Genomic DNA, 14,936 nt, shown 5'->3' on the forward strand with positions numbered 1-14,936 from the left:
TGATGAGAGTGACATGACAAAGTCATGACCTGATGCAAACACAAATCCACAACTTACGTCTATCTCGATTGCTGTTTATGATCGTCGTCTCCACTTGGACCTTGATGATCGCTGCCAGGGCACTGCTGTTACCCGCTTTACGGCTGATGTAATCTGCGACGCGGCCGACCGCATCATGCACAACTGGGTTCCGCTCGGTACTATCAGGTGGCAGCACCTCCGTAGTTGTCACAGTGACTTCGATGGAATCCGTCTTGCCTCTCTGTATGTCGCACAACATGATGAGAGCTTTCTCCTTGGCCAGTAACTTCAGGATGGGGAGGTGTCGTAAAGAGTCACAGATCTTTTCAACTGATATTCCCTGTAAAGGAGAAGCATTAGAATGAGCCAAGAATCTCATTTAAATGACTAGGCAATCAAAGTAAAGTAAATTTCCAAAGATAAGAGCATTGTACCAGCGTCGGTATCAGAGAAACTTACTGTTGGCATTTTAGCTTTGTTGAAGACAATTGTAATCTTTGCACAGTTGTTGTCAAGGTAGTCATTATTTGGTAGACATCTTGTTTCAATTCCTGCCGGCTTTGGGTCCATGATGGCATTCAGGTTCTTGCACTGCCCCCAGGGGAGGCATGGTGGTGTAAAGCATGTCTCCTCAGTCTGTACCACACACGTTTGGTCCTTCTTGCACGTCACAACCGGTTCAGTGAGATTTGGGTGGATCAAACAGTTCTGGGGTCCGCACCAGATCTTACTGCATTCAACGACACCGTCAATGCACTGACATGAGTTACACTCATGTTCCCAGGTGCTGTTGTTCGGGTACATCCTGCGGTTGAACCTGCATGCTTGAGGAACAGGCTTTTTACCAACAACTGAAAAATAACAATTGGGTGGTCAGACCAAGAAAGAATGTACATGAATATCAGTAGCCGACAGTACATGAGGCTTATTGAGAAACTCGGCTGGGGACAAACACTGTCGCAGTACCTCCCAAAAGACAAGTTGAAATATACAACTTCTGTGTCCTACATGAGGAAGTGAAAGCAGAGGTGTCAAGGCTGATCTTCAGGCTAATTGATGCGGTACAAGCGCTAGTAGGTGGATGTGATTTTTGTCTTCATGAAAAGGACCTACCTTGTTCACAGCGATCCCCCGTCCTTCCTTTAGGACAGACACAGTTGAACATGCCAATGCCATCAATGCAACTACTACCATAGGTACATGGGTTTGATAGACACTCGTTTATATCTGAAGCAAAGGAAGACCACATTACTTTATAACACAAGAACAAAAGTTAGAAGATCTCAGTACGGACTCCTAAGGGCATTGTCCATTCATTGGTACCATAGCTTTGTTGACAGTGCATCTATCTAAAGTTAGAAATTCTATCGTTAGAAACGAAGGGATCATGGCCTCAAAACTGAAGACAGATAGATAAGCTTCACAGGAAATCAAGCCTGTACGTTTGAAATTTGATCAGATATGTTCCACCTTTGACTGACTGGACACAAACTGAAAAGGAGGGGCTCAAACTCTGACATTGTTAAAACCTTGACTTACTTATTCTGCAGTCGGGTCCAGTGAATCCCTTGGAGCACTCACAGACATACCAGTTGACGCCATCAACACATTTACCATTGTTGTAGCTGGAAATCAAAGAGGTGAAATCTTAAAGATGGAGCATTACTTACAACAGGGACGTGATAGGTTATCTTCTTCTTAGGACTCAATTCCAGTTTTGCTGCACTTCAAACCAGATACTCTATAAACATTGATAAACCAAGAGGTGTAATAGTTATGGTCAGATTCTTACCAAGGATGTGGGTTGCAGTCGTTAATGTTCTTCGCACACGTAGTCCCCTCGTACCCCTCCTTGCAGATGCACGTAAAGCTGTCTCCGCTGTTCACACACGTGGCTCCGTTTTGACATGGGCTTGAGTCACAGCTGTAGTTCTTGGGCAGATGACACGTGTTGCCTTCCCAGTTGGCCGGACAGATACATGTAAATGTGTCCTCAAGATCGGTGCAGGTGCCTCCGTTAGAACATGTCTGACTGTCACAATGGGTTGTTTCTGCAAGATAAGATACAAACTGATAATGAAAAGACCATCATGACAATCTATCAGATTAGCCAGAGCAAAAACTTAATGCCTCCTACCCTCAGATGTCAGGAAGGAAAGTGATTTAGACGACGGAAAACAGAATCATGTCTCAACAGAGGATGGTACAAAAGACAAAATGTGGAGAGTTCTATACTCACTCAAGTTGCAAGTCTTGCCTTTCCAATCATCCTGACATCCACAGGAGAAGTCCGCCACCAGGTCCATACATGTAGCGTTATTCCGACATGGGTTTGGATCACAATCGTTGTGGTCTGAAAAAAGAGATTTGTTTAGAGATGTCCTCTAAGGAGGCAGCACCAGCTAATTGAGATCACTCAACTATTTCTACTATCAGAATAAGTCAAACCAACCATGTAGGCCTTCTCGGGTGCAGTACTCTTCTGGATAACTTGTTTTGCAGAAAAACCCTAGCTTTCACTGAACAAATTCCTTTCATTTGCTGCTGACATGAAAACAATGAAGACTTTCTCTATCTACTTACTTATATTACAGAGCTCTCCTTCCCAGCCCTCCTTACAGATGCACTGGAAGAAGTTGACTCCGTCCACACATGTGCCTTGGTTCTGACAGGGGTTGTCACTGCAGTCATTGATATCTACAAGAGAAAGGAGGAGTTGATTTGGTAATTTCCATGAGATTTGACACCTTCACTGAGTTAACCATCCTTTTATTGACAGTATTACTTCATAGGTGCCCTTATCTATAGAGAAGTTGTAGTGTCATTTGGAACAAGAAGATGACAGCATACTTCAGAGACAATTGGATTTGTTCACGTCACATCCAGAAAACCCTCTTATTTGACTTACTTTCATGACAGTATTTCCCACTGTATCCATGTTCACACCCACAAGTGAAACTTCCGTCCGTCTGACTGATGCACGTTCCATGCTGGCCGCAGACATTCGATGATATTAGTCGCGTTCCACCGTTGCTCCCGTTTGTAGGGATGGAGATGGTACAACTATCAACAACTGCAATGAAAAGGAGATCAAATGATGCTGAGACACTTCTTAAATAGGGCGCACTCTGTTTCATACAAACTTGAATGAATTATGATTATTTGAGAAAATTCATTTTGCATTACATGAAAAAGTGCCTTCTCGCATTAATCACAATCATTTCTTCAATCCAACTCGATGAATAAATAAAGATCTTATGCAAAATCTTATGACTCAATATCTCTATCTCCCAGGCACCAAGTTTTAAAGAGTTCATCATCTCGGCCGAAGGTGTCACTAGTGCATATCACTAAATCTCTTAATTATTCTACTAGTATAGTAAAATCTGGACCCCGAAGGTCAGAAATAATGCACTGGATCTAGGGGCCAAAGATATGCTTTCATGTGGGATGTCGGGATATAAAGCAAGTTATGATGTAAACATCGCCGCACACCACAATCATACGAATCTAATTACACCAAACGCTGAATTAATTCAACTTGAATAATTAATTCTGGTTGTTTTCATTTGTCGTTGGTACTTGACGATCATATTAATTATAATAGTAGGTGGCCTCTTGAATAATGAAAGGCGCAGATTAACCCTTTGGACCGCAATTCTGATTAAGAGGAACTACATCAAATGATTATTGATTCAAGAAGAAACCAAACTGTCAAAATGTTTTTACTGAGAGTATATGGTAATGCAAATGTTTAACGTTTGCGCAACAAAAACTGTTTCACGCCATCCCTGACAGTCAGCACACACACATAGCCCAAATACTTTCCACCCACAAGCCCTAATAAGTTATTCAAACTACAATTGAGAGCCCAAACTACTCCCTTAAACTGCATAGCAAATGCAACGCAAAATATACACAACTTTCATTCACTAAGTTGTAATGCTTCAGAAGTAGATGGCGACTATGGACAACCCATCACAGACAGTTCCAAAGTCATACATGATTCAAGAGGAAACCACAACATTTTTCCTCGAAGTGTTCTGGGCTAATAAAGTATTAACTTATTATTGATCGCGAGGCATCCTGTACCCCTGGCATAGACACCGCACACCCGACGAGAGACACTTCAAGTCAGGCTCAGGATGTGCCAAATGATCAGCTCTCTCAGCTATCCTGCTTCACAAACAACTAACTTTTATGTATCGCAAAGAGAAAATTAGGTAAACCGTCAAATCTTGCTATCAGAACTTCAGCTGGGTGCAAGATCAACTCCCAATTCTAAAACTCATCATTGACAGGAGATTTAGAATACTTATCGATGTAATGATATTTCAGTAATATCATGGCCTACACGTAGGTTGTGACAAAACATCTCATTTTTACCGCCAATTGCTTGAAATCTGACAGCTGAATGTACCAGCTCGGAACTCAGCAAACAAGCATCAAAAGACAAAGATAATACTGATGAAATAAAAGTAACAAAGCTCAAAGGACAAATGAATTAACAACACCTGAATAACTCAGCCATGATAATGTGAACATTTCATTCTTCGAGGGAAATTGGGCGGGCGCTTAAAGGGATTACAGACAATACGCTGAATCCCTTTTGAAAACATTCTGTTGGGTTCAGGGTTCGAAGAAGGGAATATTGAACAGATGTCACTACACATTTCCCTTGATGACTGAGCATTGCCTCTGGATATGGGCTCAAACTACAAGGGTTCACATTTTGTACTCTTAGTCCCTTCAAATTGCTTCAAATTCCTATTGTGTGCTTTTTGCATTGCCTCAGGGCAAGGGTTCCAAAGAGACATTTAATTCTTGTTCACAAGGGTTTTATAAAGATTTGATTTCTAAACCCTTACAAATCAACAGGACCATCAAAAATTGCCAAAGATTATAAACGATGATAAAGAATATTTTCATACCCAGTCAAACCCTTTTGGCAGGGATAGGGGCTCAAGTTTCGAATTATCTTGAATTATTATGAACTGCCAAGGGATATTTCAAAGTTGGACAGAAAAATCCTTTTTACCAGAATGTCTGAAGGGCATTGGTATTCAACAATGACTGGCCCATGCAACTGCGACTGAGATTTTTGTCACATGCGATCAAGATTGCAGGCAGCAGCAACAAAAATCACTCGTTCGCTTAAGTACAACTACAAGAAGAAGCTTGTCTTACCCTGGCAGGCATGGTTCTCACAGTAGTCCTTCTTCTTGGAGCAGTTCTTGCCCTGATACTCATCAGTGCACAGACAGTAGTAGTCCCCTGGCATGTTGAAGCAACTGGCACCATGGTGGCAGGGGTTCGGGTCACAGAGGTCAATATCAACCTGGAAGGGGTGAAAAAAGGGTCTTAAATAGGGAACATTTTGATCAAGAAAGGTCAGAAAAATGTCTTATGGAGCACAACATGGCCAATTAGGGGTAGGATGTAATGCATATCACCCTCCGAAAGGAGGAACAATCAGGAGACGGAAAGAAGAAGAGATAGGAGCGGGTTGCGTTTTCCAATAACTTGGCCACTCAAATTTACTAGGCGTCTCAAAAACAACGTCTGGTTTAATGAATGTTATGCTTACCTGACACTGAAGGCCTGAGTAACCTTTGGGACAGACACAATGGTACCCTCCAATCTGATCAACACATCTGCCCTTGTGCTGGCACGGGTTGCTGGCACAGTCATCAATGTTAGTCTCGCAGTGCCGTCCAATGAAGCCAGGCCTACAGGTACACACATAGTCGTTGACGAAGTCCTTGCAAGTCGCCTTGTTCTGACATTGGCCGACGCAGTCATTCATGTCTGAAAAAACCAATACAATGAATTCTTTAACAACGAATAGCACTAAACCGGAATCCTAAAGTGTTCTGAGCAAACAAGGAATCCTCTGAAGAGTCTTTGATATTGATGATGAAGATTACAATTTTGACGGTATGGACAGTGGATACCACATTTGCTGAGATATGGTGTTCATATCCAAATCATTACGCTGGGTACACCTATATATGCACCTGAAGCACTGAAAGGAAGAAAAGGATGAAGAAGAAGAAGAAGAGAAATCAACTTACTCTGATCACAGTTCTTGCCATTCCATCCTGGCTGACAGTCACAGATATAGTCGCCGACAAGATTCCGGCAAGCGTAGGCATTGACACATGGACTTCCGCTGCATTCATCCGAGTCAAGCTGACATCTTGGTCCTTGCCAGCCGGGGAGACATTTACATTGGTAGCCATTGATCAGGTCCATGCAGCTTCCTCCATATAAGCATGGGTTTGATTCACATTCGTCCACGTCTGTAAAGACAAGTTATGGACATGAACATTCTGAATTATAAAGGTTCTAGTGTAGGCCTAGGCATACATCAGAAAGAAAAGCTATATACATTCTCGTTCGATCCTTCAGCTACGCAGTAGCCCGATGAAAGAAAAAGCGTACTTTCCTCCACCGCAGGAAATATCGTATTATATTGCAAACGCCACAGGAAGTAGACCTTCGATGTCACAGAGATTACTAGCAGCAGAAGAGAGAAGGGCAATCAAGTTGTTATAGCTGCGCCTTAATAACACAGTTAGCGAATCATCTCAGGATTCCATAGACAACTTTGAAATGCTTGACATCGCAGGCTATGGTTACTGAAGATGAGCACACACTAAGGTAGTGCCTACACCTACTTGATAGAAGCTATCATACAACTGGGCCAGAATATGATATTGCTCAATAACAACAAGAGATTGCTAAAGGTTTCTTAGACTTACTGATGTTACATGTTTGTCCGCTCCAACCAGGAAGACAAGTACATACAAAAGCACCATTGAATTCCATACATGTCCCGTCATTCTGACATGGGTCAGACGAACAAGCGTGTTGTGCTGAAAATGTATCAATGGTCGATGTAAAATTTATGGCAATAACCATTAAGAGAAAGCAAACTTTATGAAAATAGAACAATTTCAAGTTTAAATAGGTGAAAATCTCAATTTAAAAGGAAACAATATGCTAGTGGCTGTAGAAACCCCAGCAAGGTATGAGCTCAGGAACAAAGGAAACGACTATTTGGTCTATAACTGGAGTTCTTTCTGCTAGCATCAGTCATCAGTCTAGGTTTTTTCATTTTCATCAGTATCTGTATCAGGTATCTGTTTTGTGGAGGATGGAGGTCATGACACTGGCATTTAGAGTTAAGTTCCTTGCTCAAGGCGACTCACCTCTTTCACAATTCTGTCCTGTGAATCCTTCCGGACATTCACATCTGTATTCGTCCATGGCCGTGTTGTGGCAGACACCGTTGTTCTGACATGGCTCAAACCGGCCACATGGGTTCAAATCTAGAGAGAGACACAGAGTTACATCCAAATTAGTAACAAAAATCATAGTGTGGCAAGGATAGACCACAATGCTATCGATATCATCTCTAGGGCAGAAAAATAAGATTTGAGCAAAGAAATCCAATGTCGTACCTCAATGTCTAATCAGCTATTCATTAATTTCTATATTTCCTTATTCCTGCTGGCATGATCTTGTCATCAACTATCGTGATTATTCGATCTGTTCTCCACAGAAGCAATATTCGCATAAAAAATTTATCGACCCTGAGCTGGATTATCTTGACAAAGTGACGGCACTAATCATGACTCACTCTGCGGTTTACCAAACTCATTCAAGTTACGCAATTCACAACTGATAGAAAATGCAAACAAATCTTTTTTTCTGCTGTTTTTTAAGATGATTGATTTGCATGGGACTTTGCTGGCCTGTGCCATCTGGCCACGAATTGTGCTTTTTTCTTCTTCAAAATGATGGACATTTGAAATCACAAACTTTAATGCACAGTACATATTGTTCTTTATACTCTGCATCTCACATGTGGAGATAGAAAAATCAAGGACAAGGAGGCTTCAGAATACAAACATGTCCACCCCCTGATTAAAAATTAGTCAAAGCTGACTGGTTGAATGTTGGGCCATTGTCGCACAGATGTGTAACAGTTGGGCCACAAAAATAGCCCTGTAAACAAATGTATTGACCAACGTCCTCAGTATCCAGATGTCGCTACAAGTCACAATGGTGACCACGTTCTCTTATCTTGGGCTACATATGGTCAAATGACCGCCAGGGATTTCTCCTCCATTGTCTCATGGGGAGGTTTATGTAACGTTGTGTCCACCACTTAGCCAATTAGTGCTGAAATATCCCTGGATGGCCAGCCTGGCTCGTGCCAGGGGTGGAGGACATCGGGCCAGTAATTGATAAAGTAGGGTGGTGGTATTGTATTCTGTTGCACAATTGAACAGGAGTCAACCTAGCAATCAAGGTCCTGTCATTTGACACAAAATCCTACACATCTACTGCCAGACTTTTCTTTATCAATTCTTCATATCATCAAAACAAATGAAGCTATTAACTTTTGTTTAAGGTATCAAGATCGGAGGTACATGTAACCCTTGATGCAAGAGGCACATTGACAACCAAGGAACCGAGATGGTGATGTAAAATGAAAGAGAGACCAGAAGACATTTGTATGAGTAATGCTTACCTTTGTCACAGAGCATTCCTCCCCAGTTGAGATCACAAATACACTGCCAGGGTGAGGCTTGACACGAGCCATGTTTACAACCGGGATATGGGATGCACTGATCACAGAGAGGCCCTTGCCAGCCATAGCCACACCTGAAAGGGAGAAGAGAACAGGACATGAAATGAGTTCTTTATTAAAGTTGCTCGCAGTCCATGGCCAGAGCTAGAGGGAAAGGGGTATATCGGGTAATTATTGAGGATACAGGACACACTGATCACAGAGAGGCCCTTGCCAGCCATAGCCACACCTGAAAGGGATGAAATGACAAATCTTACTTTCATTATGATGGCTGCAGATGATTGCCTGAGCTAGAGGGGTGCATGGGGCAAGAGGGGTGGGGCTGTGGGGGCATTTGTTTACACCCTGGATACTAGGAGCATTAATCACAATGAGACCCATACTGCCACATCTGAAAATGGGAACTACACCAAGTATAACCATTAAAACTTAAAGGTCATCTGAGAAGATTCTGAGAAAAGTCAATGTCTCATGATCTTAAAATGCAAAATAGTTTTTCAAACTAAATCAATGAATATTACATCTGAACCCACTTCCGATTTCTAGGAAAACATGCGGATAGTTATGAATAAGTTATAGAATCTCCAACGGGGGATTAATAATAATAAATAGATTTACGATATATTCAGATTAATGGAGACCAGATTATTCCCCCTACTGACATTGCTGACATTTGTGAACTAAGATTAATTTGAACTGATATTTCATGGATATTCTCAAATAAGTGGGGAGGGGGATCTGACTTTGATCCATGTGTGAAGGTACTACTACCAATTATACCAATGTTTAACTAGAGTATCATTTTAGCTTGCTAAAAGTTACCCTTTAAAGCAAAGCCCATCAAAGCAAAGATAAAAGTGTAATAGAACTCCAAAGATTCTGCAAAAACTATTCAACAGATATGTCATGATTTTGTAAGGGATTCCAGGAAACTCCCAAAACCAGCAATTAATTACTTAGTGATGAAGAAGAAGCCACATGAGCATGTTATCAGCCAGTAGTTAAACTCCCACCATCTGTGCCCTAAACCCTCCAAATCAGCGCAAATGTTTTTGACAGAGCTCCTCCATGACTGGAGGCGGGACAATGACTACCACAATGGCCACTTCAGGGGACCAAAAACATGAATGAAAGAATTATGATCTCTGATGATGAGAGGGTTGGTCATTACTCTGTCAGCGGAGACGACAATGGAATCAAAATACCTATGGCTATTGTGGTTTTTCTAAAGAGGGATAGTATCTGGCGGCACACGACCGAACAATGGCCCACATGTGCCAAGAATGCAATCCTCTGTTGCTATTTTCTCCAAGAGGAGAGGAGGACGATTTCATGGAAAAAGATGTGATGATACGTTTTGATTTTAGAAGTGTATCGGGAGTGCTTCCTGTTAATATTCTTTACGACCAGTCTTCTACTGTAAATGTAATATCCAGTTGGATCACTTCCAGCATTCTTCCTTATTACCTTTATGAAGAGGTGTTGACACTGCTCTCTGGTTTAGATGCTATTAATTGACATCTTAGAGGTGGACTCAGCATGCACCAATATTATACAGTCTCAAGACTAATTGGCTTATTCATTGACGATATTTTGTTATTTCTGTCACAAAATCAAATTTTGATGGAAACAATGCACGTTCTGGTACATATGATATGTGAAACTAGACTGGGTATATAGAAATACTCGCTGAAATGACACATTTTCATAAAACGTCAGCTTTTGATTGTGTTCTGGAAAAAAGTTCCTGGTGTGTCTCAGTCTGCAATGTTATGACTCATGGCAATGATGAGTGACAACCACTTTCATTTGCATGTCATTTCTGCACATAATCCCGACCTCTGCATAATTATGTGCATTCTAAACTAGCGACAGTTGCTGCTTAGAGTACTAAAGGTTTTGCAGAATGTTTGCGGGCATTTTTGGATGTATTAGGGCACCATCCTCTTTTCAGGAATCAATAACATCACCTGACATCACAAAATTCAATAGAGCCACGTCACTTTGTGACGTCCAGTGGAATACAAGTGACGTGGCCTTGTCGTGTTGTACTGACGTCAGCCTGCCATTCCACCATGAACAACATCTATATTAGACTTGTCACAATTCCTTCAAGTCAATCACATGACCCCAGTCACAAACGGTATGTTACACCTTGTTATACACTGGTTACTAAGACAATGAATTATTCACGCATTGTTTACTACGGTGGCATTTTCTCACTGACTTGGCACTGATATAAGAACTCGTTTGACCTCAGAGCCATATCCATATCATATAATATTAACAAACTTGCACAATAAAACAATCACTTGTGCTTGATTGAATGGCAAATAACAGATTTGGTGAATGTTGTAGATTCCTAATCTGATAGATTTTTAGGGTCTGACATTGCTGGGACTATAATTTGATATTATCACATCCCCAAATTCTTCAATGAAACTTATTTGAGTCGTCTGACAGTTTCCTGAGTGTTTGTTTATATGAATTTGGCGACTTCTGATAAAGTAGAAATAGTGACTTACCGACATTCTCCCGGCCGACTACATGAACCGTGCACGGAGTGACATCCTGTTCGACAGATTGCTGAAATAAAGAAAATTAGGGTTTTAAACATGGATGGACATTGGCTCTAAAGTCTGCAACCCTAGATCAGCAGCAGATCCAAGGGGTGCCTCTTAAAAGATATCAGGGCACCCCTCTTTTCGGTCGTCTTTTTAGACACAGGACAGGTAAGAAGCAAGCTGGCAATGGGTGATGTGGATGCAGAATGTTCCCTATCAGAAGCAAGGATGAATCCTGCACTCTGGTGTTTAACATTGCCCAGCATCTTTAACAATACCCCATGAATAACATTTCTTATATTCTATCAAAGAGCATTTTTTCTAAATCTTTTCAACCGCCTACACCTCTTGGCAAGTCAGGCCATTGAAAACCGAGGCTAAATTATCCTTGAAAATTGAATAGTTGAACAACCCTCAGAGTCTAAAACTGGGACAGAAGGAGGACAACAGTGGACAATGGGTTCCATTACATCCCGCCGTGCCAAGTTTATCATCTCTGACGATATGCAGCCAGATGTGAGATATTTTTAAACAGCTGTGATACATGCTTGTTTTGTCCTGGGCTACCTCCAGACCTCAAACCCAGGGGAGCTATTTAACATGTGAAAAAACTTGACAATGTCTTTTCGGTTGCTTTGTAATGGAAGTTTAACTACTTAAGTCGTGAATTGATTGCAAGTAGTTGAGTTTCTTCATTGTAAGGCAAAACCAGTATTTCGCAAGTGAAATTCATTGGCTGATTCGCATTAGGCACTAACTGGAATGTCCGAGGAGATACAGTTATATGAAAATCTTTAACACTGACGAACCAGACCCCACAGTTCCAAGTCAAAAGTAAATCTCTTGGTTCTGTGTGAGTCAAACTTTACAGAGGGCCATCTAAATAACAAAGTTTTCCTCGCTCTATCAATGCACTGATACAAATCAATTTTAGCCACTTTTAGTCAAATCTTTTATCAATCATCTTATCTCAAAAATGATATTTTCTGCAAGGACAGCACTCAGAATTCACAACATACCACATACAGTCACAAATTCATCACCAGTAAATGACTTGTACCGCTTGGCTATGCACTTACGCTTTTAAACCATTAAATTAGATTATTTCTGATCCAAGGAGTTCAAAGGATCGTTTCAAAAGCCACACATCCCATCTCAAATCAGGAAACGTCAATTTATCCTGGCACGGAGTCAAAGCGCAGGATTAAAGAAACCCCACTCGAGCCACCGCAAAAATCTTCATCCCAATCAAAATCCTTTTGTCCCACCGCAAAAAAACCTGCACAATTTCGCCAATCCCCAGGGGTATCATCCAATCACAAAGTGTGTAACAGAATCCTACTCATTTGGCCTGTTCAGATTACCAATTGACTGTAAATTCACTTTTATGGACTCGCATCACATTATAATGGACTCTGCAGCCAATACCGGTCTGTAGACTTCATAACTGATAATTCATTTTTAAAATGAAATCGCGTTCAGATTGATGGCTGTGGGCCGGCTAGCTGATCACAGTGATTATATTCGAATTAAGATGTGATGCGGATCAAGATAGCATTGCGCATCACATGTCTAATTAGCATCAGATAAAAGATTATATCACGGGACGAGTCGGGCACGGAGAACATGAGAGTCCCGGTAACCGAAACTAATACGAGGTTTGCCACAATGATTTCTGCACGCTCAGGTTTAAAACTAACGAAGACATCAAAAGATTTCAATAATAAAAGAGCATTGTTTTTTTCGGACAAATTAGCTGAGTTAAACTTCAAAGAATTAATAGCATGTGCAGCTGGTGGTTCGAAAAGTTCTGTTGGGTTTTGTGGTGGCATCGTGAGCAGTGAACTCAGAAGTAGAAGGCTGTCGGTTCGAGCACCAAAATAAAGTAGTCATTTTGAAATCCACTCTTTGTAATCTATGTGCATTGCAATCTCAAAGCCTTGTGTGTCAAGATGGAGCAAGCCATTACATTGGAAATTAATGAAAATATGTCACATGGCCAAATAAGCGCATTGTGTTCAAATTCTTTTTTAGAGAGACCGATTTTCTCTTTTTATGATACATACCTGTTTCACAGTTTGCCCCCATCCAGCCCTCCATACACCGCTTATCTCCATTGGCATCACATGTGTAATGTCCGAAGCGATCATTTCTTGGACGGCAGAATTTGGTACATGTCGTATTGTAATAGTTCTTGTCACACATGACACGCACCCTGTATACAAGACTAGCTGTGGGCTTATTCGATTTTAACGTGTGCCACTCCGGGCTGGGTAATATAATTCCTGAGTGAGTTGTTTTTGTGATGAGGCCACCGTATGCTGTAAGACAATGATGGAAATGTTAGAGCTTTACTGAGATACAATCAGGAGAGAAAACTTTGATTGAACCATCTTTGCAAGACTCTGGTGGAATCACTGGAGACATGATTGCATGGCACCAATTTCAAAATACTGCAGTGATATACACCATTAACCCCTTCATTTGTCTATCTAAGTAAAGCTAAAACCTGTACGAGGCAAGCTTGATGCAGAGGAATACGGAAATCTTGTTTTATGGAAAATGTTTGGCTAAGACATTTCATATTTTGTCAACAGATATTTCAGCGATTTTTGACTAATGCCAAGACAGAACTTTAACAAATGAAAATGTCGAAATTTATGATTGATTTATAGCTACCCCCCTCGGGGACATAAAACATGAGGGTCATTGTGATGTGGACTCTGAAACAGGGGGTAACTACAGCTGGGGTCCCAGTAGGGGTTCCACTCTAAACAGTAATCACCACTGCTGCACCCTTAAAAACACTCATAACTATCAGGATAACCCGCAACAGACAAAAGAATCCCACATTGCAAATTAATGGTTAAATAAGTCAATTATAACTAAAGTCCTAACGAGTTAAAGTTTAAGCATTAATGAGTTTCAATTACAAGTTGTATTGATAAGATAATAGGGAGTTGTGTTCAGCCTTGACTACATGCATAACATTTATTTCAAGGTTAACCACATAATGGGTGCCAGGGGACTGGAAACATGTTAGCATCCCAGAGGAGGCCAGTGATACAGACAAAAGAGTTAGGGAGGTATCAAAGGGAAAACCTTTTTCCTCGGGGCATATCAAAGGAGCAACTAGATAATCTGTGACTTCTCGATAGCAACAAGCAAATACTGAGACACTGAAGAACAACAGATTCTTTTTGTGGCACTCTCTTAAAAACTCTTTGATATGAAAAACAATAAATTTGCTTAATTTTTCTCAAGGTTACATGTAGCCCTAATGAGCAGCAAGGGAGCGGAAACAATCGCACCCACTGGGGTATCCCACAAAACAATGGGATAACAACAAAACCATGGGAACCCTCCGGCATCCCAGAAACCAGAAGAAATTATAATTTCTGTTGAATTTTCTAAAGATTATACAATTAAATTCCTTGGGGCATCTGCACAATACAACGGAATGAATATCGTAATTTGATTCAACACGAACATCTCAGGCTAATTTCTTATTCAGTCCGAAGACTGGCTGACTCAATCTTTTAGCTTTTGATGGTGATTTGTGTTCGAGTTGATACCTTGACTTCTCTTCTGTGAAGACACTCTTTAAAGTTAAACCCATGATGGAACGGGTTTGAGAAAGACTACAAGTTGATACTTACGTGCCAAGGAACCTGTGTCGTCATGGTCCCATGCAGTCAAGATCAGGGTGAATGATCTCTGTAAGGAGAAGAAAGCGAGATCTTGTAAGA

At 41.1% G+C, this 14,936-nt stretch overlaps 1 protein-coding gene across 1 annotated transcript in view; it reads right to left on the minus strand.

The window, feature by feature from the left end:
• LOC135485277 (protein jagged-1b-like) overlaps positions 1-14,936 on the minus strand; it is a 52,578-nt gene that overhangs the window by 6,946 nt on the left and 30,696 nt on the right. The window contains exons 2-18 of the mRNA XM_064767132.1: positions 14,847-14,904; positions 13,254-13,508; positions 11,149-11,209; positions 8,564-8,697; positions 7,236-7,355; positions 6,786-6,899; positions 6,096-6,323; positions 5,609-5,829; positions 5,209-5,359; positions 2,930-3,094; positions 2,605-2,718; positions 2,261-2,374; positions 1,814-2,072; positions 1,561-1,646; positions 1,135-1,248; positions 481-872; positions 58-361 (exon numbers count right to left, since the gene is read on the minus strand). Coding sequence (XP_064623202.1) covers positions 58-361; positions 481-872; positions 1,135-1,248; positions 1,561-1,646; positions 1,814-2,072; positions 2,261-2,374; positions 2,605-2,718; positions 2,930-3,094; positions 5,209-5,359; positions 5,609-5,829; positions 6,096-6,323; positions 6,786-6,899; positions 7,236-7,355; positions 8,564-8,697; positions 11,149-11,209; positions 13,254-13,508; positions 14,847-14,904 — 2,890 coding nt within the window. The remainder of the gene's footprint in view (positions 1-57; positions 362-480; positions 873-1,134; positions 1,249-1,560; positions 1,647-1,813; positions 2,073-2,260; positions 2,375-2,604; positions 2,719-2,929; positions 3,095-5,208; positions 5,360-5,608; positions 5,830-6,095; positions 6,324-6,785; positions 6,900-7,235; positions 7,356-8,563; positions 8,698-11,148; positions 11,210-13,253; positions 13,509-14,846; positions 14,905-14,936) is intronic.

The sequence above is a fragment of the Lineus longissimus genome, chromosome 3 (assembly GCF_910592395.1).
Source record: "Lineus longissimus chromosome 3, tnLinLong1.2, whole genome shotgun sequence".
Lineage (NCBI taxonomy): Eukaryota > Metazoa > Nemertea > Pilidiophora > Heteronemertea > Lineidae > Lineus > Lineus longissimus.